This window comes from Thamnophis elegans, chromosome 10, assembly GCF_009769535.1.
Source record: "Thamnophis elegans isolate rThaEle1 chromosome 10, rThaEle1.pri, whole genome shotgun sequence".
Lineage (NCBI taxonomy): Eukaryota > Metazoa > Chordata > Lepidosauria > Squamata > Colubridae > Thamnophis > Thamnophis elegans.
Window position 1 is genome coordinate 67,852,322 of NC_045550.1, and position 27,398 is coordinate 67,879,719.

Below are 27,398 nucleotides of genomic sequence, written 5' to 3' on the forward strand. Positions count from 1 at the left end.
GGAGTTTCCCAACTGAAGTTGCCCCCAAAACAAGGGAGTCAAAACTTGGCAACTTTAAGAGCTGTGGACTTCAACTCCCAGAATTCCCCAGCCAACATAACATAGCTGGCCGGAGCATTCTGGGAGTTGAAGTCCACAACTCTTAAAGTTGCCAAAGTTGGAGCCACATACTCCTGCCCGAAATAACCGAAATAACCACGAAGCAACGAGAAAGCCCACGCGTGGAAGGGGCAAAAGCCTTCCATCCTTCCGAGGTGGGTAAAATGAGGACCCAGACTGTTGGGGGCAATATGCTGACTCTGTAAACCGCTTAGAGAGGGCTGAAAGCCCTAGGAAGCGGTATATAAGTCTAACTGCTATTGCTATTGCCTCTGGGCGCCAGGGGGCGCGCTCCGCCGCAGCGCTTCCCGCAGCAACGGCGTCTCCCACTGCGGGCAAGAATCCACGCTTTTTGGAGAAGATTGTCCCGCGGCGGCACCCGTCTCCAGCCGCCTGCGGTTGCTGCGAAAGCGGTGGGGGGGGCGTCCCTTCCATAGCGACCGGTGGGGCGTCGCCGCCCCCTCAAGCCTCTCCTCGCCTTGTGATTGGCCGCCGAGCCCGCCCGTCGACATCCTCGGGCGGCGATTGGTCGGCGCGGGTCGGCTCCTCCCTCCCCTGGGTGGGTTGGTTCAGCTGGTACACTGGCGGGCGCAGGGGAGTCCGGGCCGGCGAGCTCTGCCTTTTCGCCTCGCTCCCCTCCTCGGCCAGGCCTGCCAGGGGCGCCCAGCGGGACCATGTCGAGCCAGGAGGAAGAGGAGGAAGAGAAGCAGCGGGCCAAGGAGATCCTCCGGGGATTCAAACTGTATCCGGCCTGCCTGGGAGGCGCGCGAGGGAGCGGGGCGGCCGGGAAATACGGTAATGCGGCGGCGGCGGGGAGGGGGGGGGGCGAATTTAGGAGGGAGCGTCCAAAGAAGAAATACGGTGACGTTCTATTCTAGGGGCTACCTTGGGGGTGGTGTGCGCGCTTATTTGGTGACTTACGGTACTTGGGAGGGATGGTTCATAGCAGTCCAACCTTGGTCCCCTTTAAGCCTGGTGGACTTCAACTCCCAGAATGCCCCAGCCAGCTTTAAGTCCACCAGGCTTAAAGGGGACAAAATTGGAGACCCCTATTTTAAGAGGGGCTAGATAAATACGGTACCAGGATGATGAGCAATAGGGGGCTTATTTTGGGGGGGGCTCTCCTGGGGCAGGTGGGGAAGGAGTGTCTTGAGCTGCCTGCGGTCCCCCAAAACGTAGTCCTCGACCTACAACGGTTTTATTTAGTGACGGTCGCTGAAAAAAATGACAGGACCATTTTTCAACAGGGCAGTGATTTTTGGGGTGCTCTCCTGGGGGAGAGCGGGGAGGAAGTGTCTTGAGCTGCCCTAGGGTCCCCCAATACAGTACAATAGTTCATTTAGTGACCGTCGCTGCAAAAAGTAACAGGACCATTTGGGTGGTGGTGGTGGTGAAACACAAATAATACAAACAGTACATATACATGTGAATGCAAAAAGAAAGACAAAAAAGAAGGGAAAAACCCCTCCTATTACACTGTACCCCCCCCACCCCCTAATGACCCTTGTTTAAATTTTTCCCATAGATTTCTTAGATATACAATATATTCCAATTGTGTCTTTTATCCCCTTCAAAACAACAGATATTCTTGAGTAGGTTTATTCCCTTTGCATTCCACCAATAATGACCGTTTTTCACAGGGGCGACCTTTTCAGTGATTCAAAATTCAAACTCTGGGCCACTGGTTCATGCTTAACGACCGTGGCAGCGTCCCAGGGAGTCACGCGATCTCCTTTTGCGACCTTATGACTGGCAAAGTCAATGGGGAAGCCAGATTCACTTAACAACTGTCTGACTAATAACCGCGGCGATTCAATGAACAACGTTGGCAAGAGAGGTTGTAAACTGGGGCGAAACTCACTTAAATTCTCACTTGAAAAGTTTGTGGTCGTAAGTCAAGGACTGCCTGTATTGGCTGGAATTCCCGTTCTCCCCCCCCCCCAACTCTACCAGGTGAATGAATAATTGGGGGGCTGTGAGGTTGCCAGGGTAAATACTGCTTATTAATTTGTGGCTCCAGTTCCCACCCCCTATAAAAGTAGTCCTCGAGTTATGACCACAATTGAGCCCTGAATTTCTGCTGCTAAGCGGGACAATTGTTAAGTGAGGTTTGCCCCCATGGGATGACTTTTCTTGCCACTGGTGCTAAGTGAATCGCCGCATTTGTGAAGTTAAGTCACTCGGTTGTTAAGTGAATCTGGCTTGCGCATAGACTTGGCTTGTCAGAAGGTCACAAAAGAGGATCGCATGCAACCATCATAAAGAGGAGTCAGTTGCCAAGCGTCAGAACTTTGATCCCGTGGAGGACAGTGCATCAGTCGTAAGTGTGAAAAACGGTCCTAAGTCGCTTTTCCGTGCCATTGAAAAGTCATTAAATGAACTGTTGTAAGTTGAGGATTCCAGCATTTAATGGTTGTCAGGTGAAAACTGAGCATATCTTACCTTAAGCTCAGTATTCTCCTTCTTCCCAGGTGCCCTGTGGTGAGATGGGTAAAGGGCTAAGACTATCATGCCTTCATCCCATCACCCTGCAGCTGAAGGGGGGAGAGGTCTTTGTTATGTAGAGTAGACTGGCCCAGGCCTTTTAATGGCCATTGACAATGGTGGGAGCTATTAAGAGTGAGTCTGCTTCCTGCCTAAAAACAAGTTTCTCCATTTCTGAAAATATAATATTCTGCCTTTTTTCAATATTTCCCAGGATATTCCATTTTTCTAGGAGAGGGGTGGGTTTTAACTTCCTACAGTGGGTTAATCTATTGTCTGAGCCCAGCTGGCGTGGTTGCTTCATGCTGCCCTATACAAGTATTCCTTGAATTATGACCACAGTTGAGCCTACAATTTCTGTTGCAAAGCAAGACGTTGGTTAAGTGGAGCTTTGCTTCATGTTACGATCTTTCTTGCCACCGTTGTTAAGTGAATCACTGCAATGGTTAAGTTAGCAACACGGTTGCTAAGTGAACCTGGCTTCCTGCTTTACTGAAGGTCGCAAAAGCGGATCACACCACCCTGGGACACTGCGACCGTCATAAGCAAACGGCAGTTGCCGAACATCCGGATTTTGATCACATGGCTGTGGGGGATGCTGGTCGTAAGGGTGAAAAAAACGGCCATGTCATTTTTTTTCAGTGCCATTGTAAGTTCGATCAGACTTCGATTCGGTTGTAAACCGAGGACTTACCTGTATGGCGCAAACCCAGAAATTACGCTGGGATTAGATCTAAATAAGATGCATGGATGCAGTTAGTGTGTTTGAGGAAGCTCTGGCCTTTCTTCTTAGGCTACCTAACATTTGTTTGGAGGACTTCCCAAATCGCTTTTTGGACACATAGTTTTAAGTATAGGCCACAATCAGCCACCCTGGAGCCGCACAAGGCTCTGGAGCCACACATGGCTCCTTCATCCCTCTGCCGTGGCTCCTTATTGCCGGTTGGCTCCACAATCGATAGGGCTTTTGGTTAGGACAGGTAGAGGAAAAAGGACGCCACGCTAGGTGGGGAGACTCTATGGTGGGGGAAGCGGACTTCCGGTCAGCTCCAGAATTGAACAGGGAAGTGGGGGGGGGGACTTCCAGTTAGGACCTTTGTGGCTCTTTGGGTGTTTAAGGTTGCCGACCCCTGGTATAGGCTTTACAAGTTGATGGGAAACAGAAGGGATCCATACCTCCTCTTGGCAGTTTCAATGAGGAACCTCTGTAGTTCTGGGTTGAAATGAGGGGTCCTTGGTGCTCTCTGAGCTTGGTTGTTTTCTTGCAGATGTTTCAGTACCCAACTAGGCAACATCATCAGTGCTAGAAGAAAGGAGGAAGGGGAGAAGGAGATGGAGGAGGAGAAGGAGGACTGGGGGCTCCTCGGTGCTCTCTGAGCTTGGTTGTTTTCTTGCAGATGTTTCAGTACCCAACTAGGCAACATCATCAGTGCTAGAAGAAAGGAGGAAGGGGAGAAGGAGATGGAGGAGGAGGAGGAGGAGGACTGGGGGCTCCTCGGTGCTCTCTGAGCTTGGTTGTTTTCTTGCAGATGTTTCAGTACCCAACTAGGGAACATCAGTAGTGCTAGAAGGGAGGAAGGAGGAAGGAAGGGAGGAGAAGAGAAAGAGGTGGAGGAGGAGGAAAAGAACTGTGGGACCCTTGGTGCTCTCTGATCCTGCTTGTTTTCTTGCAGACGTTTCAGTACCCAACTAGGCAACATTATCAGTGCTAGAAGAAAGGAGGAAGGGGAGGAGGAGGAGGAAAAGGACTGTGGGGCCCTTGGTGCTCTCTGAGCTTGGTTGTTTTCTTGCAGACATTTCAGTACCCAGCTAGGCAACGTCATCAGTGCTAGGAGGAAGGGGAAGAGGAGGAGAAAGAAGAGGTGGTGGAGGAGGAAAAGGACTGTGGGCTCCTTGGTGCTCTCCGATCTTGCTTGTTTTCTTGCAGACGTTTCATTACCCAACTAGGTATCATCAATGCAACCCTCCACTCCCTTACAACACTGATGATGTTATCTAGTTGGGTAATGAAACGTCTGCAAAAAAAAAACCCCAAACCCCAACCTCAAGAGAGCATCTGTCAACTGACTGTGCAAATCCCTCTTGACACCACCAAGGAACCCGTCTTAACAGCTTACCAGGCATCTACAATAAGTACTAACTGGGGCTGTAGTAAGGTAGACTAATCCAAAGTTCCTGCTTTTACACCCTGCCTTCCCCCTCCCCACAACCCTTTGGTGAGATCGTGTAGATGTCTGCTGTGGAATTCACCCTCCAAATCGTTCTCCCTCGGTTGTAAAAGCAGGAAGGAGCATGTTGCACAGAGAACCCTACAGAGCTAATTGCTCGAGCGAGCGAGCCAAACGGCACATCAAGTCGAAAAGATCTTGAGTTGTAACAACTGCCGTCCCTTAAAAACAAATCCCATGAGGCTCCACTCACATAAAATTCTCCTGTCGGTAGCAAATGCTCTTCTACCTTCCCTCTCCTTGCATTTCCCCCTCCCCCCCCTCCCGGAGACAAGGTCAAAAGCGTGTTTTTAATCTCGTGACTGCGCCTCCCGCTTTGCGTGTTGCTAGCAAACCAAATGCAGGCTTGGAGCAGAATAGGACGGTGGTGGGGTTGATATAGAGCAGAGGTGTCAAACTCGATTTCATTGAGGGCTGCATCAGGGTTGTGTTTGATCCTGTGTGTGTGTGTGTGTGTGTGTGTGTGTGTGGCCAGAGTAGGCGTGTCCTGCTTGATGTCACTCATGTCAGGGGTCCCTGTGGCAGCCCAAGTGCTCTGCCAACAAAAACAGGCTCTGAACCTCCGTTTCGCTGGCAGAGGATTGCAGGAGGCCGTCGCAGCCGTAAACAGAGCTCGGGACCCGGTTTTAGCTGGCAGAGGGTTTCAGGAGGCCGTCACAGCTGGAAACAGAGCTCAGGAGCCTGTTTTTGCTGACAGAGGGTTGCAGGAGACCATCGCAGACGGAAATGGACCTCGGGCGCCCATTTTCCCTGTCGGAGGATTTCAGGAGGCCATCACAGCTGGAAACAGGGCTCAGGAATGGAGCTCGGGAGCCCGTTTTAACTGTCAGAGGGTTTCAGGGGGCCGTCGCAGCTGTAAACGGAGCTTGGGAGCCTGTTTTAGCTGTCAGAGGATTGCAGGAGGCCATCACAGCTGGAAACAGAGCTCAGGAATGGAGCTCGGGAGCCCGTTTTAACTGTCAGAGGGTTTCAGGGGGCCGTCGCAGCTGTAAACGGAGCTTGGGAGCCTGTTTTAGCTGTCAGAGGATTGCAGGAGGCCATCACAGCTGGAAACAGAGCTCAGGAGCCCATTTTAACTGTCAGAGGGTTTCAGGGGGCCGTCGCAGCTGTAAACGGAGCTCGGGAGTTCATTTTCGCTGGCAGAGGTTTGCAGGAGGCCGTCACAGCCCTAAACAGAGCTCCAGAGCCTGTTTTAGCTGGCAGAGGATTGCAGGAGGCCATTGCAGCTGTAAACTGAGCTCGGGAGCCCGTTTTGCTAGGCCGGCGCCTCACTTTTCCAGGGTGGCCCTGCGGGCTGGATCTAAGCACCCTGTGGGCCAGATCTAGCCCGCAGGCCTGGAGTTTGACACCCCAGATATAGAGCATGCTAGCTTGAGGACTGCTGCAATATCTGATTTGCAGCTGTGCTCACCACATCTGGTGAGGTCTCATTCGGGAGAAAAGTGTATTTCCCAAGAGCTGTCCTCTATTTCCATGACAAATAGAAACAGCATCACCTGTTGCCAGGAACACAGAATACAATACAATTATGCAATAGCAGAGTTGGAAGGGACCTTGGAGGTCTTCTAATCTTCGAACAGAACAGAATAGATAGCATAGAATAGAATAAATATTGGCATATAGAATGGAATGAAATTAGAATAGAATAGAATAACAGAGTTGGAAGGGACCTTGGAGGTCTTCTAGTCCAACCCCCTGCTCAGGCAGGAAACCCTACACCACTTCAGACAAATGGCTATCCAACATCTTCTTAAAGACTTCCAGTGTTGGAGCTTTTACAACTTCTGGAGGCAACTTCTGTTCCACTGATTAATTGTTCTCACTGTCAGGAAATTTCTCCTCAGTTCTAAGTGGCTTCTCTCCTTGATGTAAAAGTAAAGATGGGTTGAGAAAAGCTAAATGAAGAAATTCTGGATTTGAGCCCACTCTTCATTCTCAAACCTAGAGCCTCTGGAAAGAGTGCAGAGAAGAGCAACAAAGATGATTAGGGGACTGGAGGCTAAAAGGTACCAAGAACTGTGGCAGGAACTGGGTATGTCTAGTTTAATGAAAAGAAGGACCAGGGGAGACGTGATAGCAGTCTTCCAATATCTCAGGGGTTGCCACAAAGAAGAGGGAGTCAAACTATTCTCCAAGGCACCTGAGGGTAGAACAAGAAGCAATGGGTGGAAACTAATCAAGGAGAGAAGCAACATAGAACTGAGGAGGAATTTCCTGACAGTGAGAACAATTAATCAGTGGAACAGAAATTGCCTCCAGAAGTTGTAAAAGCTCCAACACTAGAAGTCTTTAAGAAGATGTTGGATAGCCATTTGTCTGAACCGGTATAGGGTTTCCTGCCTCAGCAGGGGGTTGGACTAGAAGACCTCCAAGGTCCCTTCCAACTCTGGTATTCTACTCTATTTTATTCTATTTCATTCCATTCTATATTCCAATATTTATTCTATTCTATGCTATCTATTCTGTTCTGTTCTATTCTATTCTTTCCATTCCATTCTATATTCCATTTATTCTATTCTATGCTATCTTTCTATTCTGTTCTATTCTATTCTATTCTTTCATTCCATTCTATAGTCCAATATTTATGCTATGCTATTCTATTCTATTCTAAACCTTAGTGCGGGAGATAATTTTTTACACAGTCCAGACCTGGGACTCTTTCTCTGTTTTGTTTAAGCAGTCATGTTTTCTGCATTCTAGCCACAATTTGTAATCCGATTGTTCCTCTGAAGAGGTGGCGATTTTATTTTTCAATATGTGGGATTGTGCTTTGCTTGTTTTTCTTTTCACGTTGGCTGGGCCTGAAGACAGATGCATCCCTAAATAGCCTTTCTCTTTATAGCCTGACTTATCTTTATCGTCTTTTAGGTTCACAAAAAAAAAATCCTCAGTTTTTCTTTTTAAAGTGACATCCATATACAAGTCATCCTCGATTTACGACCACAGTCGAGCCCAGCATTTACATGGCAGAGTGAGGGATTTGTGAAGTGAGGGTTTGCCCCATTGGACGACCTTCCTTGCCACCGTTGTTAAGTGAATCGCTGCACTCGTGAGATTAGCCAGAGGAGTGTTTAAGTGAATCCGGCTTCCCCCATTGATTTCGCTTGTCGATCTTGCAACCGTCATAAATATGAATCCGCTGCCAAGCATCTGTTCACTTGACCATGGGGATGCTACAACGGATGTAAGTGTGAAAAATGGCCAGGTCACTTTTGTCACTGCCGTTGCAACTTTAAATAGTCACTAAAAGAACTCTCGTCAGTTGAGGTCTTAGTGTCTGTCTATTTATCTATATCTATCATCTACCTACCTACCATATTTTTTGGACTATAAGATGCACCGGTGTATAAGACACACCAAGATTTCAAAGAGGTAAAAAAAGGTTTTGTCCTCTCTGGCCCCCAGGAGCGCTCTGCAGGCTTCAAGCAGGGCTGGGGGGGGGGGGGGAAGCAAAAATGCCCCCCTTTTTGCAAAAAAATGGCTTCTTTTTCACCAAAATGGGGGCGTTTTTGCCTCCCCCCCCCCAGCCCTGCTGAAGCCTGCAGAGTGCTTTTGGGGGCTGGGGGAACGGCAAAAACGCCTCTGTTTTTTGCAAAAAAAGGGCCCATTTTACGTCTGTTTTTCGCAAAGATAGGATGCGGGGGCATGGCTTTGGGGGGGGGCAAAAATGGCTGTATTCGGTGTATAAGATGCACCAACAATTTCCATCCTCTTTTAGGGGGGGAAGGTGTGTCTTATACCCCGAAAAATACGGTGGGTGTGTGTCTGTCTGTCTCTATCTATCTATCTCTATCTCTCTATCTTTCTATCTCTATCTCTCTATCTCATTCTCTATCCTCTCTCCATCTCTATCTATCTATCTATCTATCTCTATCTATCTATCTATCTATCTATCTATCTATCTATCTATCTATCTATCTATCATCCTCTCTCCATCTGTATCTATCTATCTATCTATCTATCTATCTATCTATCTATCATAGCTACTCACCTCTCTCCTGTCTGTCTGTCTGTCTGTCTGTCTGTCTGTCTCTATCTATCTATCTATCTATCTCTATCTATCTATCTATCTATCTATCTATCTATCTATCTATCTATCTATCTATCTATCATCTATCTGTCATACCTACCTACCACTCTCCTGTCTGTCTGTCTCTCTGCCTCTATCATCTATCTATCTATCTATCTATCTATCTATCTATCTATCTATCTATCTATCTATCTATCTATCTATCTATCTATCTACCAATCACACCTACCTACTTCTCTCCATCTGTATCTATCTTTCATACCTACCTACCTACCTACCTCTCTCTCTCTCTCTCTCTCTCTCTCTCTCTGTGTCTGTCTGTCTCTATCTATCTATCTATCTATCTATCTATCTATCTATCTATCTATCTATCTATCTATCTATGTATCTATCTATCTATCTATCTATCTATCTATCTATCTATCTATCTATCTATCTATCTATCTATCTATGTATCTATCTATCATCTCCCTAACCCAGGTTGACTGCCCAATATGCTATATAGCATGGAAGGATCTAATGCTCTCTCTTTATATAGCAATATACATACACACACACACACACACATACGCGCGCATACATACATATACCCCGCCCAGAGTTATCTTGTAGGAGAGATGCCCAGCATAGAAATTTAATAAAAGAAATAAATATATGGGGCTCTTTTAAAAAATTATTGCACTCTTAACGCTTCCGAATTTATCTGCAAGACCAGCCTAACTATTTAAAAGTTTTCAAAGGAAATGGGCAATCCCATTTCAGCTCTCAGATTCCGCACCCAGAGCCCGTAGTGCAGTTGCAGAATCTCTTGTTGGTGGCAGCCCACGAAGAAGGATCAGAGAAGCATAAAGAAGATTATAACCTTGAGATCAGGAGCTAGGAAGTGGGGGGGGGGAGGCGGGGGGGGGGGGGAGGCGGTGGCACAGGCTAAAATAGTTCACCGCAACTGTACCACATAATAAGCTTGGCTGGAATTCAGTGTCAGCATTAGGAGTATCATACCAGTAAGGTGCGGCACCGCAGAAAACCTGGTTGTTTCTAGAAGGTCGCCATGTTGGCTGGTGAAGAAGAAAACTCACCATTGGGCAGTCCTTGTGAGTTTGAGTCTTTTGGAGGGGAATTGGGAAGACCCTCGGTTGTTTTACAGGGTGTCCTCGTCTCAGGGTTCCTAATAGCATCCGAAATTAAATCAGAGTCCAAGGCAAAGGATTGTCCAAAGTTCCAATTGATGAAGGGAGCCATGTTGGCACACCTGGGAAAACCCGAATCTGAAAGCTTCCAAGTCCCCCCCCCCCACAGTTGAAAGTTCAAGATCTTTCCCCCACACCCACAAGTCCATCCCATGGTCCAGTGTTCCCCTGCCATGCTGGCAATTCCACCTATCCAGTTCCGGTTAGGTGCAGAGGTGCAGAGACAAAGGATGACCTTGGTTTTCTAGAAAGAATGTTGTTATGGCTACATAGCATCTCACTCCGTACAATCCCTCCTCCCATTTTCCCACCATAGAAAATGCAGAGTAGAATAATAGAAAGTGTGGATGGCCAAAGACCCAAAATAAAAGATGGCTGCAGGCCTGACCCCTCGACTTATATAGGGACATGGTGGCTCAGTGGCTAACACACTGAGCTTGTTGATCAGAAAGGGTCAGCAGTTCGGCAGTTCGAATCCCTAGTGCCGCATAACAGAGTGAGCTCCCGTGACTTGTCCCAGCTTCTGCCAACCTAGCAGATCGAAAGCACTTTAAAAATGCAAGCAGAAAAATAGGAACCACCTTTGGTGGGAAGGGAACAGCGTTCCGTGCGTCTTCGGTGTTGAGTCATGCCGGCCACGTGACCACGGAGGGGCATATATGTGCAAGGGGAATCTTTATCTTTACCTTGCTTTGACTTATGACCACAACTGAGCCAGCATTTCTGTTGTTCAGTGAGACTGTTCCGTTGTTAAGTCCGTTTCCCCCCCCCCCGCACTTTACGACATTTCTTGTCCCCGCTGTTAAGTGACTCACTGCAGTTGATAAGTTAGCACCCTGGCTGTTAAGTGAATCTGGTGCTTCCCCGTTGACTTGGCTTGTCAGTAGGTGACAAAAGGGGATGACATGACCCCTGGGGACACCGTCCGCAACCGTCATAAATACGAGTCAGTTGTCAAGCCTCTTGAATTTTGATCACGTGATCGTGGGGATGCTGCAACGGTCGTACCTGTGAAAAACCGTCACAGGTCACTTTTTTCAGTGCCGTTGTAACGGTTGCTAAGTGAACCGTCGTAAGTCGAGGACTGCCTGTATTTCTCTCCACCTTCCTAGCCAAAGAAAAAAGGAGTTGTTAAGATCAAACCTTGCCAATGTTTACCTGTCCTGGTGTAGCTGCCTTTTTGGGATTCCTGTATTTTGAAATTACCATATTTTTCGGAGTATAAGACCAAGATTTTGAAGAAATTTTTTTTTTAAGTTTTTGCACTCTGCAGAGCTGCAAACCCTCTCCACCCCTCATTTTCTGGTGAAAATCAGGGCATGCAGAGAGTTTGAGAGGCCTGCAAAGTGTTCCTGGGGGCTGGGGGACAAAAACGAGCAAAAAATGGCCCATTTGTTGCAAAAACGGGCCTGTTTTTTGCCAAAAAAAGGGCATGCATAGGCTTTGGGAGGCTTGTAGAGTGCTGCTTGGGGCTGTGGGGGGGTCTCCCTCCCCAGTCCCCAGGAGCCCTTTGCAGGCCTCCCAAACCCTCTGCACGTCCATTTTTGTGAAGGGGGGCGGTTTTTTTGGAGAGCGAAAATGCTGTATTTGATGTATAAGATGCACCCAGATTTTCACCCTCTTTTTTGGGGGGGAGGAAGGTGCGTCTTATACTCTGAAAAATACGGTACTTCTGAAATCGGCTCACCTCAGTCAGTTTCAGGTGGAGGGAACTGTCCAGCAAGGCTGTTGCTGAAAAGAAGGAACTGAAGCTGAAAAGTTTGCTGGACTTTTGGACAAGCTGGCTGTGATTTTTAATTGTTTTTCCTCAGAGAGCAGAACACCCTCTGATCATCTTTCTGGCAGGGTCCCCAAGTAAGACCCCCCCAACGAAAGAAGACCCCCGAAGCTTGAGTTTCCTCAAAGTTCCATTTTATTAGAGATGTCACATTGGCACATCTGGGAAAACCCAAATCTGAAAGCTCCCAGGATTTCCCCACCCAAACGAAAGTCCAAATCCCTTCCCCAGCACCCTCATGTCCATCCCACGGCCTAATCAATGTCCCGTCCCAACTGGAGATGCTTCCCAGTCATGCCCCTCTAGGCGCAGGGCAAGATGACCTTGACTCTCTGAGAAAGGAATGTTATTATGAATATATATGTGTGTGTGTGTGTGTGTGTGTGTGTGTGTGTGTGTTTGTTTTATTTGTGGCAACAGATAACAACAAAGGCAACAGTAAAAATATTGGGTTTCTGTCGTGATGAACCCTTGTGACGAGCTGATTGACAGATGATGGAAGCAGTTAGCTTCCTCCCATAATTGGAGCTTACCAGGGGTTGTGACACTATATATATATATATATATATATATATATATATATATATATATATATATACACACACACACACACACACACACACACACACACACACATACACACACACATACATATATCCCATATGACTATATCTATCTATCTATCTATCATCTATCATATATATATATATATATCCCATATGACTATCTATCTGTCTGTCTGTCTGTGTGTGTGTGTGTGTGTGTGTGTGTGTGTATATATGTATGTATGTATGTATGTATGTATGTATTTGCAGGTAATCCTCGGCTTACGACCACAACAATAAGCCCAGAATTTCTGTTCTTAAGTGTGACATTTGTTAGGTGACCTTTTGCCCCGTTTTACGACCTTTCTTCCCACAGCGGTTAAGTGAATCACTGCAGTTCATCAGTTAGTCGCCTGGTGGCGGAGTGTGAATCTGTCTCCCCCCCCCATGATTTTGCTGGTCAGGAGGTCGCAAAAGGGGATCATGTGACCCCGACACCCCCCCCCCCCAGGATGCTGCAGCCGTCATAAATGTGAGTCAGTTGCCAAGTTGCCCGGATTTTGATCATTGTGATCTTAGGGATGCTGCAATGGCCGTAAATGTGAAAAACGATCCCTAATTCGCCTTTTTCAGTGCCGTTGTAACTTTGAACAGTCACTAAGTGAACCGTTGTATGTCGAGGACTACCTGTCTGTCGTCAAGGGCGTGGGATTTGTGAAAGGGCGGAAGAAGAGGAGGAGAAAGGAAGAGGAGGAGGAGTCTTTGGTGGTCTTGGTTGATTGTTTTCTTGCAGGCGTTTCACGACCCAACTTGGTAACCTCATCAGCGCCAGGAAGGAGGAAAGAAGGAAAGGAAGGAGGGAAGGAAGGAAAGAAAGAAGGAGGGAAGGAAAGAAGGAAGGAGGGAAGGAAGGAGGGAAGGAAGGAAAGAAGGAAAAGTTATGCAGGGAAATGCAGAAGAGAAGAGAGATTCTTGCTACGTCCAAAAGAGGAATATTTTTTTCACGACCTGCTTTTCTGAGAAATCATCTAGAAATCTGAACTGCAGGAAATCCTCGATTTAACAGTCAATTTTAAAAAGATGTGTGGACTTCAACTCCCAGAATTCCCCAGTCAGCAAGAAATTCTGGGAGTTGAAGTCCACCCAGGGGTGAAATGCTACTGGTTGGGAGTTGGGACAATTGTCGTTGGTTCTGTGAGCTGTGCGATCGTGGGAAGCTTTTTCCCGCACTTTTTAAAGCATTTTTTTTCCTGCTGGTTTCAGGCGAAAAAAACCTGTTTTGTCCCCGGCCTCCAAGCAGCACTCTGCCACCCAAAATTGGGCTGCGTGGACACCCCAGGAGACCCCCGCGCAGCCTGTTTTTGTCCTGCCCGGCCTCCAGCAGCATTCTGCTTGCCAAAAACAGCAGAGTGGAGGCCCCACGAGGCTGCCGCGTGGCCCATTTCTAGCCGACAGAGTGCTGCTGGAGGCCAGGGAAGACAAAAATGGGCCACGCGGGGGCCGCACGTTCCCCCCCTCCCCGACAGCCCAGTTTGGCTGGCAGAGATGCCCTGGGCCGGTCCTTTGATATTTCCAAGCGGGCCAGATTTACCGTATTTTTCAGAGTATAAGATGCACCAAGGTTTTGAAGAGGCAAATTTTTAAAAAAAGGTTTTGCGCTCTGCAAACCTCCCAAAAACGGCCTGTTTTTCGCGAAAAGGGGCACATTTTTGGTATAAAAAAAAGGGCATAGATAGCCTTTAGGAGGCTTGTAGAGTGTTCCTTGGGAGGGGCAAAACCGAGCAAAAAAATGGCCCGTTTTTCGCTCATTTCTGCCCTCCCCAGCCCCCAGGAGCACTCTGAAAGCCCCCTAAAGGCTATGCACAGCCATTTTTGCAAAGGGGCGGGGTTTCAGGAGGCCAAAAATACTGTATTCAGTGTATAAGACGCACCCAGATTTTCAGCCTCTTTTTTGAGGGGAAAAATGGGTGTCTTATACTCCAGAAAATAGGGTAAGCACCCCACAAGCCAGATCCGGCCCGCGGGCATTGAGTTTGACACCGCTGCCCTATACCATTTCGGACAAGTGGTTTTCTGGCTTCCCCATTGACTTGGCTTGTCAGACGTTCGCAAAAGGGGACACACACACACACACCCGCCATAAGTACGAGTCACCAAGCATCCGAATGTTGATCTCGTGACCCCGGGGATGTTGCAGCGGTCGTCAATGTGAAAAACCGCCCTACGTCGGGGTTTTTTCCGTGCCCTCGTAAGTTTGAACGGTCAGTAAGTGAACCCTTGTAAGTCGAGGACTCCCTGTATGTTTTTGCAAGATTCTGGTTTAGCAAGGGAAGCCGCCCCGCTCTCGGTAGCTAAGAAACAGAACAATTCACAGCCTGAAAGAAGCAAATCCGATCTCCCTCGGCACCAATTTGGTGTTTTTTCCCCCCGTTGTGAAAGCAGAGATCCTTAGGGGGCCAAGCACACACATATGTCATGCCGTTGCCATGATATTAGCGTGCTCCTAGAAGGCTGCCAGGGCTTCTGGGGCTGAGGAAGGGTTTCTAGATATCCCAACTGTTCCAGGAGATTATTTTTTTTACAGGTGGTCCTGCACTTATGACCAAAACGGAGCCCAGAATTTCTGTGGTTAAACAAGACTACGGTTGTTAACTAAGTTTCGCCCCGTTTTATGACCTGTCTCGCCACAGTTGCGACGTGAATTGTCGAAGCCGTTAAGTTAGTAACACCGTCGTTAAGTGAGTCTGGCTCCCTCAGAAGGTCGCAAGAGGGGATCACATGATCACAAATGGGGCACAACTCACAACAAGTTTCTCACTTAGAGACAGAAACGTTGGGCACCATGATGGTCGTAAGTCGAGGACAACCTGTAGCTACACTACTGGCGCCCAAGAAGACCACCACAAAAGTCACTTGAACACACGATCACAGGCAGTCCTCGATTTATGACCACAATGGAGACCCAACATTTCCGTTGTTAAGTGAGTTTAGCAACCGTTTTACATGTTTCTTGTTAAGCGAATCACTGCAGTTGGTAAGTTAGTCAAGACGGCCGTTAAGTGAATCTGGCTTGTCGGAAGGTTGCAAGAGGGGATTCACATGACCTGGGGATGGAGGCTGCAACAATCGTCATAAGTGCGAGCCAGTTGCCAAGCGGCTGGATTTTGATCACGTGACTGTGGGGATGCCGCAAAGGCCCGAAGACCCTTTTCCCAGTGCCGTCGTAACTTTAAACGGTCGCTAAATGAACGGCCGTAAGTCGAGGATGGCCGCTATAGAAAGAAACCTGAAAATAAATCTGTCTGCTCAGCCGGGCTGCCTCCACCCAAGGAGGGACTAATAACATTAATATTAGAATACAATCGGAAGTATGAAGCCCTAAGACCCTTATTCTGTGCTGTTGGAACTTCGAACCGTCACTAAACAAGCGGTTGTAAGTCGAGGACTGCCTGTATTCTGATTCCAGCCTTTCGTACCTGTCCGTGTTCTGATTCCTCCCTCTTAGTTTTTACAGGGGACCAATCATCCTTTGGCTGCATCACCATGGCAGCCGTCCCAGGTGAACCTGGCATCGTCTTCGGAGAAGGCCAGGTAGGGAGTCCTCCCCTCCCTTTTTTGATCTTGCAGGAGGGGAAAACTAGGTGCCAGGCCGTCCTCGGTGGAACAACGGTTCCATTTAGTGGCCTTTTGAAGTTACGACGTCAGTGCAAAAAGTCCATGAAGGCCGCTCTTCACCCTCAACCGCGGCAAGGAAAAGTTGTAAACGGGACAAGACTAGAACTCCCGCTCTCCTGGTGGTTGGCCTAAAGTCACCCAGTTGGCTTTCATGCCTACGGAAAGACTAGAACTCCCGCTCTCCTGGTGGTCGGCCCAAAGTCACCCAGTTGGCTTTCATGCCTAAGGAAAGACTAGAACTCCCCCTCTCCTGGTGGTCGGCCCAAAGTCACCCAGTTGGCTTTCATGCCTAAGGAAAGACTAGAACTCCCGCTCTCCTGGTGCTCGGCCCAAAGTCACCCAGTGGGCTTTCATGCCTAAGGAAAGACTAGAACTCTCCCTCTCCTGGTGGTCGGTCCAAAGTCACCCAGTCGGCTTCCATGCCTAAAGAAAGACTAGAACTCTCCCTCTCCTGGTGGTCGGTCCAAAGTCACCCAGTGGGCTTTCATGCCTAAAGAAAGACTAGAACTCTCCCTCTCCTGGTGGTCGGTCCAAAGTCACCCAGTCGGCTTCCATGCCTAAAGAAAGACTAGAACTCTCCCTCTCCTGGTGGTCGGTCCAAAGTCACCCAGTTGGCTTTCATGCCTAAAGAAAGACTAGAACTCTCCCTCTCCTGGTGGTCGGTCCAAAGTCACCCAGTCGGCTTCCATGCCTAAAGAAAGACTAGAACTCTCCCTCTCCTGGTGGTCGGTCCAAAGTCACCCAGTTGGCTTTCATGCCTAAAGAAAGACTAGAAAGACTAGCAAAAGCCTTGCTTAGCCACAGCAATTTTGGGCTCCCCTGGGGTCGTTAAATCGAGGACTTACCTGTACAGTGACTGTTGTAAAGCGACGATAGGCTTTTGTCCTCTGGAGATGCGCTGCTGCTAAAATCTGGCTTCAGTTGCTGCCTCCTCAGGAGGATAATTTTATTGGTTTCCCAGTTTTGCCCAAGTTTCTCTTTTCCGCACCAGGCGTTGGGAAATATATTTGGCTGCAACTTCGGGAAAAGGCCGGCATCATAGAGAGGAAATGTTGAAGCGCTCAGGATGGCTAGAAGACAGAGGGTGGCTCTTTATGCCACTTAAACAGAGGATTGATGGGAAGCTGGAGGACCACCAGTTTCCCCACCTTACTGGGAAGGTACTGGTAGATACCCAATGAAAGCTATGAGCCAAGGAAGGGAGCGTCATGGAGGTTCTTGACTTGATAGAGAGCCGATTTGGTCTGGTGGTTGAGGCACAGATCTAGAAGCCAGGAGTCGGTGAGTTCTAGTCTTTCCTTAGGCATGAAAGCCAACTGGGTGACTTTGGGCCGACCACCAGGAGAGCGGGAGTTCTAGTCTTTCCGTAGGCATGAAAGCCAACTGGGTGACTTTGGGCCGACCACCAGAAGAGCGGGAGTTCTAGTCTTTCCTTAGGCATGAAAGCCGACTGGGTGACTTTGGGCCGACCACCAGGAGAGGGAGAGTTCTAGTCTTTCCTTAGGCATGAAAGCCGACTGGGTGACTTTGGGCCGACCACCAGGACAGCGGGAGTTCTAGTCTTTCCTTAGGCATGAAAGGCGAAGAGAAATCCCGATTTCTGGTCTCCTGCAAGCATCCCCCCCTCCCCTTGGCATCTCTGCCAACCTTTTGCGTTATTTTTCCGAGCTGGGCTGGGTGAGAAGGACCCTGTTGGCTCTCCACGCCCCTGGGTGGAGAGGCTGCCTGGGAAACAGCAGGGTCTTAAGGGAGGGAGGCAGGAAACGCCGAGCCTCCAACGGTTCCCTTGGAGGTGGCCATTATTTTGTCTTTCGGAAATAATCCTCTCCCTTCCCTTATTCCAGGGGAAGCTGCCTTTGGAAATGGGCAGGAATCATTACAGAGGGTTCCTTACGACCCTTTTTACTGGGGGGGGGGGGGGAATCCAGTGGTTCCTATCCTGTAACCAACAGGAGGGGGGGGGGGAAATCTAAACAAAATCAAATAGCAAAAAAAAAACAGAATTTAAAAAAAGAATGAATCACATTTCATTCTTGAGTTGAGGCCCCACCATCCTTAGCATTAGGGAAACGGTGGCTCAGGGGCTAAGACGCTGAGCTTGTCGATCAGGAAGGTCGGCAGTTCAGCGGCTCGAATCCCTAGCGCCGCCTAACGGAGTGAGCTCCCGTGGCTTGTCCCAGCTTCTGCCAACCGAGCAATTCGAAAGGACGTTAAAAAAATTCTAAATAGAAACCAAACCTTTGGTGGGAAGAGAACAGCGTTCCGGGGACTTTTGGCATTGAGTCATGCCGGCCACATGAGCACGGAGACGTCTTCGGAACAGCGCTGGTTCTTTGGCTTTGAAACGGAGATGAGCAGCACCCCCTAGAGTCAGGAACGACTAGCACATATGTGTGAGGGGAAACTTTACCTTATCCTTAGCGTTTAATGTACAGGCAGTCATTTATTTAGAAGTTTATAAGGGCACTGGAAAAAATTTGACTCTAAGGACGGTTGCAGCATCACGGGAAGGTTGGATCTCTCTCTAAAAGCTTCCATCCGTTGGTTCTTGTCTTGCTTTCAGGTGCTTTGGGGAATAAGTCGAACCCCCCCCCCCACTTGCTCTCCCCTCAAGTACTGGAAGTGCCCTCACCCATTTTAAATAGAATAGAATAGAATATGGAAGGGAAGGGAACAGAATAGAGAATAAATAGAATAAGGAAGAGAGTAGAATAGAATGGAATGGAACGGAACTGAACAGAATAGAAAATAGAATAGAATAAGGAATAGAGTAGAATAGAATAGAACAGAACGGAATAGAATAAGGAATGGAATGGAATAGAAATAGAAGGGAATAGAATAGAGAAGAGAATGGAATGGAACGGAACTGAACGGAATAGAATAAGGAATGGAATGGAATAGAAATAGAATGGAATGGAACGGAACAGAATAGAAAATAGAATAGAATAAGGAATAGAGTAGAATAGAATAGAACAGAACGAAATAGAATAAGGAATGGAATAGAATAGAATACAATACTTTATTGTCACTTTGAATATACAGTAATTGGCCTACATTAGAATGAAATTACATTGCATACAAGTGCTGAGAGCATTCAGGTGGAGGGGGGGATGAAAGGGGATTGAATGCCGAATTTTGCCCATTTCCAGATTTATCCTTTGGTCCTTCAAGAAGCTGTTTCTGCTCGCACTGGAGAGCTGGGCTGGCTTTGTCTAATATTGCAGACAGGTTTTTATTGGTTCCCCCCCCCCCCGAGTTCCGTAGCTTCCCCAACCCATTGCCCGATGGAAGCCGTCTTGCCTCGTGTCACTTGGACATCGTCCTCCTTTCCAAGTGCTGGGAGAACTTGACACTGAGGCTACCGCTCGGGAACGCGTTTCCTTTTTGTGTTTTCCTCCTTAATTCTTGCGCAAACAGAAATTGGATGAATCTCCGAGATGCAGAAACCGGGAAAATCCTATGGCAAGGAACAGAAGATCTCTCCGTCCCCGGAGTGGAGCATGAAGGTAACATGGGGCCGCGTGGAGTTTCTGGGTCAGGGTATCTCAACCTCAAGGAATATGGACTTCAACTCCTAGAGTGTCAGGGTTCCAAATAGCATCCAAAAGTAAATCAGAATCCAAGGCAAAGTATTGCTCAAAGTTCCAATTTATTAACAGAGCCATATTGTCACATCTGGGAAAAGCCCAATCTGAAAGCTTCCCGGTTTGCCCCTCCCAGTTGAAAGTTCAAGATCTTGCACCCCCACACCCCACACCCACCAGTCCATCCCATGACCCAATCTCCCACTGCCATGCTGGCAGCTTCCACCCATCCAATTCCGGTCAGGAGCAGAGGTGTAAAGACAAAGGATGACCTTGACTTTCTAGAAAGAATGTTGTTATGGCTACATATCATCTAACTCTGTACAATCCCCCCTCTCATTTTCCCACCATAGAAAATGAATAGCAGAACAATAGAAAATGTGGCAGGTCAAAGATCCGAAAGTAAAGATGGCCGCAGGGCTGACACCGAGTTCCCTCTAAGATCGGGAGACTTCTAGAATTCTCCAAGGAGCATGACTGGCTCAGGAATTCTGGGAGTTGAAGTCCGCAGGTTATGAAGTTCCCGTAGATCTGGGCTGTCAAACTTCCCGCGCACGGGCCAGACGCATCACACACGGGCCACGCCCACGCCTGGTTTGGCGAAGGGGGGGAAAGTCCCGATACGTCATGTGACGCCGCCACAACACTGTGAGTTTGACACCCCTGCCATAGATGCTCGCCCTGTTCTGACCCCTTGAGGCTGCAAAGATTTCCCCCAACTGGCGCAGGAGCTGCATTTAACCCATCTAGGGAGCGAAATAACCTAGTTATTAGCTGTCAGTTTAGTAGCCTCACATTGCAACGAAGGAGGACATACAGGTAGTCCTCAGCTTACGACCACAATTGGGCCCAAAATTTATCTTGCTGTGTGAAACATCTGTTAAGTGAGTTTCCCTCCCCCCATTTTACAACCTTTCTTGCCCCAGTTGTTAAGCAAATCACTACAGTTGTTAAATGAGTAACCCGGTGATTAAGGGAAACTGGCTTCCCCATTTGACTTTACTTGTCAGAAGGTCGCAAAAGGGGACCGTGTGACCCCTGCCACCGTCATAAATATGAGTCAGTCGCCAAGCATCTGAATTTTGATCACCTGACCCTGGGGATGGTGCGAGGGTTGTAAGTGTGAAAAACGGCCATGAGTCACCTTTTTCAGTGATGCAACCTATTCACTAAATGAACTGTTGCAAGCTGAGTACATGGAATTTCTCAGTTACTAAGATTGTTGGCCGAGCAGGCACAAAAACAGCCTGGGAAGTGAACTCCTTGTCAGTCAGCAGGAGTGTTGATGGGAAGAGAGCAAGGAAGGAAAAAAGAGGGGAAGGAAGAAGAAAGAATGAAAAGGGAAGGAAAGAGAAGAGAAGGAAGGAAGGAAGGAAGGAAGATTAAAACGAGAGTGAAGAGTTGGGTATGATTGAATGGATAACATCAGCATCAGTTGTTTTGTCAAGCCATTAATCTGGCTGTTGGCTCCCCCCCTCCCCCCCAAAAAAATCTGCCGTTAGGTTCCAGATCTCAAAGTCTTTATTATACAGATCATTTTCTCCTGAAAGGGGGGGGGGGGAATCATTTTACTACCCTGCTGAATAATTCTACAAGAACCACAGCCTGTTTAAAAAGCTGAAAGCATTAAAGCGGAGGCAGCTTGTTTGTCCATGAAGATAATTCAACAAGACCGTTCAGGTGTCCCTTTGAGAGGGAGGGATGCATCGAAAGACACAATTCCTTCGTGCTTGAGATCCTTTATGAGCTTTTGAATGAAAAACTTTTCAATGAAAAACTCTCACTCTCTCTCTCTCTCTCTCTCTCCCTCCCTCCCTCCCTCCCTCCCTCCCTCCCTCCCTCTCTCTCTCTCTCTCTCTCTCTCTCTCTTTTCCCCCCCAGCTCGAGTTCCTAAGAAGATTCTGAAATGCAAGGCTGTATCTCGGGAACTGAATTTTTCCTCCACGGAGCAGATGGAAAAATTCCGCCTGGAACAGAAAGTTTATTTCAAGGGACAATGTCTAGAAGGTGCAGTTTTATTCTCCTCGGGGGATTTGGGCTGGGTTTTCACCAGGGAGGAAAGAGAGTGAATGAGGGAGGGAGGGGGGGAGGGAGGGAGAGAGAGAGAGAGAGAGAGAGCGCAGAAAGAATTAACATGTTTCTGCCCTATCAGAAGTCAGCACCAATAATAAATAAGGCTTATTTATTATGGCATCTACAGAGGTCATTGATACACAAAATTTAGTTTAAATAAAGTGTCAGCAAATAGGTGTGTGACTCTGTGTGTGTGTGTGTGTGTGTGTGTGTTTGCTGACACTTTATTTAAACTAAATTTATTCTAGGGAGATTTGGGTATGGGCTGGGTATATATGTATGTATTTATGTATGTATACATACATATATACCCAGCCAAGGGAGGAAAGCAATGGCAAATCTGGACAGCATGCTACAAAGCAGAGACATCACCCTGCCAACAAAAGTGTGTCTAGTCAAGGCGATGGTTTTCCCACTTGCAATGGATGGCTGTGAAGGTTGGACCATAAGAAAGGATGAGCGCCAAAGAATGGAGGCCTTTGAACTCTGGTGCTGGAGAAGACTCCTGCATTGAGTCCCTTGGACTGCAAGGCCATCCAACCGGTCAGTCCTGGAGGAGATCAACCCTGGCTGCTCTTTAGAAGGCCAGATCCTGAAGAGGAAACTCAAAAGACTTTGGCCACCTGAGGAGAAGGAAGGACTCCCTGGAGAAGAGCCTCATGCTGGGAACGATGGAGGGCAGAAGAAGGAGAGGACGGCAGAGAAAGAGGTGGCTGGATGGAGTCACCGAAGCAGTCGGCGTGAGCTTCAATGGACTCCAGGGGATGGTAGAGGACAGGAAGGCCTGGAGGAATGTTGTCCATGGGGTCACGATGGGTCGGACACGACTTTGCAACTAACAACAACAAATGTGTGCACACTCACGCACTGTGCTGGTTGGGGAATTCGGGGAGTTGAAGTCCACACATCTTAAACTTATCAAGGTTGAAAAAACACTTCTCATCCTGACCATATAGGAGACTTAAGTGCCGGGGGATGGCCAGCTTCCAGGCCATTACTTAGCTGCACGACAGGCATAAAGGGGGGAATTTGGCTCTTTATGGCGCTCACCGCCTCCTTATTTTTGCAGAGTGGTTCTTTGAGTTTGGCTTTGTCATCCCAAACTCCACCAACACCTGGCAGTCTTTGATAGAAGCAGCTCCAGAGTCGCAAATGATGCCAGCGAATGTTCTCACGTGAGTGGTTGCATTTCTCATTCCCACAACCCCAGGCCAAAGTCATTGACTTCCCAAAATACGGAGAGGGCGGAGTGGATCCCAATTCAGATGTTGAAGTAGTCTGTTCTTTAGCTGAAGGCTCCAATCAGGGATGAAGTTTGCAGAGCAGCCATTAATTTTCAGATTATTATTATTTTTATTATTATTTTGGTAGTGGGGGGGAGGGAGTTGCGAAATGTCCCAGCTTGAATTCACAGGTGAGCTTCACCTGATTTTTTTTTGGTTTAACTTTTTTTATGGAGGTTATCTATCTATCTAACTATCTATCTATCTATCTATCTATCTCTATCTGTCTGTCTGTCTGTCTGTCTATCTATCTATCTATCTATCTATCTATCTATCTATCTATCTATCTATCTATCTAACTATCTAACTATCTATCGATCTATCTCGTTCTATCTATCTATCTATCTATCTATCTATCTATATCTATATCATCTATATCTATATCTATCTATCTATATCTATCTATCTATCTATCTATCTATCTATCTATCTATCTATCTATCTATCTATCTATCTATCTATCTATATATATATATATATATATATATATATATATATATGTATAAAAGCGAAATACCACTCATCCATCATCACAAAATCTCCAGAACCATAAAGCCTACAAACTTGAAATTTGGCGCTTATGTTCCTCTTGACTTCTAGGTGCTCGCTAAGAAAGGGTTTTTCAAAATGACCATCAGATCCTTAGTATTTCTTATATTATTATTAACACGCTCTGATGCTAAGGAGTTAGATGTTCTACTCCCCCTTCCCACCTGAAAGGAACTCTGTTCCAACTGCCACGTGGGTGTGGGCATGGCCAGCGTGTGACTCATCCGGCCTGCCGGCTGGGAATTTAGACATTCTACTTCCTCTCCCCACCTGAAAGGGAGAGAAGGGGATAACATAGGAGAGGCTTCTATGGGGCAAGCCTGAGGGAGAGAAGGGGTAAGATAGGAGAGGCCTCTGTGGGGCAAGCTTGAGGGAGAGAAGGGGAGAGGAGAGGAGAGACTTCTGTGGAGCCAGCCTGAGGAGAGAAGGGGAGAGGAGAGGCTGATTGTAACTACTCATTAATGTTCAAGCTTTAATTGTCAATTTATCAAGCCCAATCACATAGTTCCGGAGCAAAGCACGGGTATCCAACCGATTAGTCCTATATAAAATTACAAATGAAAATAAAGATAATAGGAAAATGGGAAGCGAGAAAGGAAGAGTGAGGGATGAGAGAGAAGAAAAATCATGGGCTTCCAACTTTTTTGGAGGGCAGTAAAATACAAAATAAAAATAACAGCCTCCAGCTTTTGGCTTTGAATCTTTGCGGTTGGCTCCTTCGGCCTTGAAATGATCAATTCTTTATTATTTTGAGCCTGGCTGGACGGCTTCCACAACCCCAGGCTCCAGCAAGTCATTTGGGCTGTTCACTCAGTCCTTCACTTTCTATAGCCACCCATCTCAACCAATGACTCAGTGCTAAAGCTATAAAAACCATTAGTAAATAAGTAAAACCATCTAAAACAATAAAAATATCCAAAATAAATATAGACAGCAACTGAAATAATTCACTCGTTAAGCAGTTTGGTGTAGTGGTTAAGGTGCTGGCCTACAAACACAGGTGTCTGTGAGTTCTAGTCCTGCCTTAGGCATGAAAGCCAACTGGGTGACTTTGGACCAATCACCAGCTGTGACTTTGGACCAATCACCAGGTGTCTGTGAGTTCTAATCCCGCCTTAGGCATGAAAGCCAACTGGGTGACTTTGGACCAATCACCAGGTGGCTGTGAGCTCTAGTCCTGCCTTAAGCATGAAAGCCAACTGGGTGACTTTGGACCAATCACCAGGTGTGACTTTGGACCAATCACCAGGTGTGACTTTGGACCAATCATCAGGTGTCTGTGAGTTCCAGTCCCGCCTTAAGCATGAAAGCCAACTGGGTGACTTTGGACCAATCACCAGGTGGCTGTGAGCTCTAGTCCTGCCTTAAGCATGAAAGCCAACTGGGTGACTTTGGACCAATCACCAGGTGGCTGTGAGCTCTAGTCCTGCCTTAAGCATGAAAGCCAACTGAGTGACTTTAGACCAATCACCAGGTGTCTATGAGTTCTAGTCCCGCCTTAAGCATAAAAGCCAACTGAGTGACCTTGGACCAATCACCAGGTGTGACTTTGGACCAATCACCAGGTGTCTGTGAGTTCTAGTCCCGCCTTAAGCATGAAAGCCAACTGAGTGACTTTGGACCAATCACCAGGTGTCTCTGAGTTCTAGTCCCGCCTTAAGCATGAAAGCCAACTGAGTGACTTTGGACCAATCACCAGGTGTGACTTTGGGCAATCACCAGGTGTCTGTGAGTTCTAGTCCCTCCTTAGGCATGAAAGCCAACTGCTTGACTTTGAGCCAGTCATTTTTTCTCAGTCCAGCCCACCTCACAGGGTTGTGGTGATGATGAAAATAAGATGAAAGGAGGAGTATTTGCCACCTGGAGTTATCTATAAAGTCATAAAGGCAATATAAAAATCAAATGAATAACAGTAAAGCCCTCAGCACTGTGATGGCGAACCCATGGCACGTGTGCTGAATTGGCATGTCGCTTGGCACGCATGGTGTCACCCGTTCTCCTTCTGGGTTTCTGGCCCGCATGCGTCTGTGACGATCAGCTGGCCTTTTTGCGTGTGGCACTGCCAGAGACCATAAGAGCTGTTCTCCTGTTTTCCGGTGTGAGCATGTGTGTCAGCCAACTGACCGGCCCACGCAGATGCGCAGCAGTAACCAGAAGACTTGTTGGCCAGGGCGCAAGCGCGCGTCGAAACCCAGAAGTACATTTTTGCTCCTCGCACACGAGGTGCTCCCTTTTTGGCACTCGGTGCCAAAAAGATACACCATGGTGAAAAGAGTCAGGTTCTACATTTAGGCAAGAAAAGCAAAATGCACAGGGACAGTATAGGTGGTACCTTCCTCAATAGGAGTAACTGGGAGGGGGATCTTGGAGTCCTAGTGGAGAACCATTTAAATAGGAGACAGCCGTGTGCAGCAGCTGCCAAAAAAGGCAACACAGTTCTAGGCTGCATCAACAGAAGGAGAGAATCAAGATCACGTGAAGGGTTAATGCCACTTTACAAGGCCTTGGTAAGGCCACACTTGGAATACGGCATTCAATTTTGGTCGCCACGATGTAGAAAAGATGCGGAGACTCTAGAAAGAGTGCAGAGAAGAGCAACAAAGAGGATTAGGGGACTGGAGGATAAAACCTAGGAAGAACGGTTGCAGGAACTGGGGATGTCTAGTTTAATGAAAAGAAGGATTTTGGGGAGACATGATAGCATCTTCCAATATCTCAGGGGTTGCCCCAAAGAAGAGGGACTCAAGCTATTCTCCAAAGCACCTGAGGGCAGGACAAGAAGCAATGGGTGGAAACTAATCAAGGAGAGAAGCAACTTAGAACTAAGGAGAAATTTCCTGACAGTGAGAACAATCAATCAGTGGAACAGAATTTGCCTCCAGAAGTTGTGAATGCTCCAACTCTGGAGGTTTTTAAGATGTTAAATAACCATTTGTCTGAAACGGTATAGGGTTTCCTGCCTAGGCAGGGGGTTGGACTAGAAGACCTCCAGGGTCCCTTCCAACTTTCTTATTCTATTTTTATCACGGGCTTAGCCCATTCAGAGCCCCTAGGCTCGGGCCCACTGCCCAGTTTTTAAAGCCTTAAATTGTCTCTCTCTTGCCGTTTCACGTTGTTGTTGTTTTTTTACCCTGCTTCCTTTCCTCCCTCTGCAGCGGGAACGTGATCATAGAAACCAAGTTTTACGACGACGACCTCCTCGTCAGCACTTCCAGAGTAAGACTGTTCTACGTTTGAGAGAGAAAGCCGGGGCAGGGCTTGGGCCTGGCTTTAGTTCCTCCCCTCCTCACCCGATTCCCGGGGCCGAATCCCCAATTCCTCCCCAGTGACGGAAGACTGTTTTTTTAGGAGGTAAGGGGCCTGGCGAGATTCATCCCCTTCACCCACCCTTCTCTTGCCCTCCTGCCCGGGACAAGGCCAGCCTGCAACACCTTGAGAGCATCTGCTCGGATATTTGGAAAGGTGGATGGGAGGGGGGGGCAGAAGGACTGGTTTTTGGGGGGGGTCACCCGGCTGGCGAGAAGGATCGAGATTGTAAATGGGACTTAGAGAGAGATGTTGTTGTTGTTTTTTCTAGATCTTTCTATGTCTCCCTATACTTAGTCGCCTTTTCGGCAGGCTGCCTGTCCACTCGGTTTCTTCATGGTCTCTTTATTACTTTTTAAGTTTCACTTGTTCGGGTCCCCCCCCCCTTTTTTTCTCTCTCTCTCTATTTCTTTTTCTCTCTCTCTCTCTCCATTTTTTAAATTCCGACTCTCCTCTCCGTTTAACTGGTCCAGATTCATTTTCTTCCACCGCCCCCGTTTCCTTCAACTTGTAAAATAGACCGCAATATTCTTACATAATGTAATTAAAAAAATAAATAAATTTCTGATTGAAAA

The 27,398-nt window shown here is 47.6% G+C and overlaps 1 protein-coding gene across 2 annotated transcripts; it reads left to right on the forward strand.

The window, feature by feature from the left end:
- Positions 1–644: 644 nt before the first annotated feature.
- Positions 645–27,398, forward strand: PDE6D (phosphodiesterase 6D). Of its 2 annotated transcripts, XM_032225991.1 has the most exons (6): positions 645–841; positions 19,446–19,534; positions 21,494–21,619; positions 22,755–22,860; positions 26,673–26,733; positions 26,866–27,398. In XM_032225991.1, the coding sequence occupies exons 1-6, from the start codon at positions 774–776 to the stop codon at positions 27,064–27,066; spliced, it is 651 nt and encodes a 216-aa protein (XP_032081882.1). In that variant the 5' UTR covers positions 645–773; the 3' UTR covers positions 27,067–27,398. The 2 variants fall into 2 exon arrangements, with proteins under 2 accessions (XP_032081882.1, XP_032081883.1); XM_032225992.1 differs by having other exon boundaries at positions 647–841; positions 26,673–26,958.

Excerpts from the sequence above, each read along its gene's own strand:
- PDE6D (XM_032225991.1), top strand. The coding sequence starts at position 774 with ATGTCGAGCCAGGAGGAAGAGGAGGAAGAGAAGCAGCGGGCCAAGGAG. Across the intron at positions 842-19,445 it reads ATCCTCCGGGGATTCAAACT|AAATTGGATGAATCTCCGAG; the intron begins GTATCCGGCCTG and ends TTGCGCAAACAG. Across the intron at positions 21,620-22,754 it reads CAAGGGACAATGTCTAGAAG|AGTGGTTCTTTGAGTTTGGC; the intron begins GTGCAGTTTTAT and ends TTATTTTTGCAG.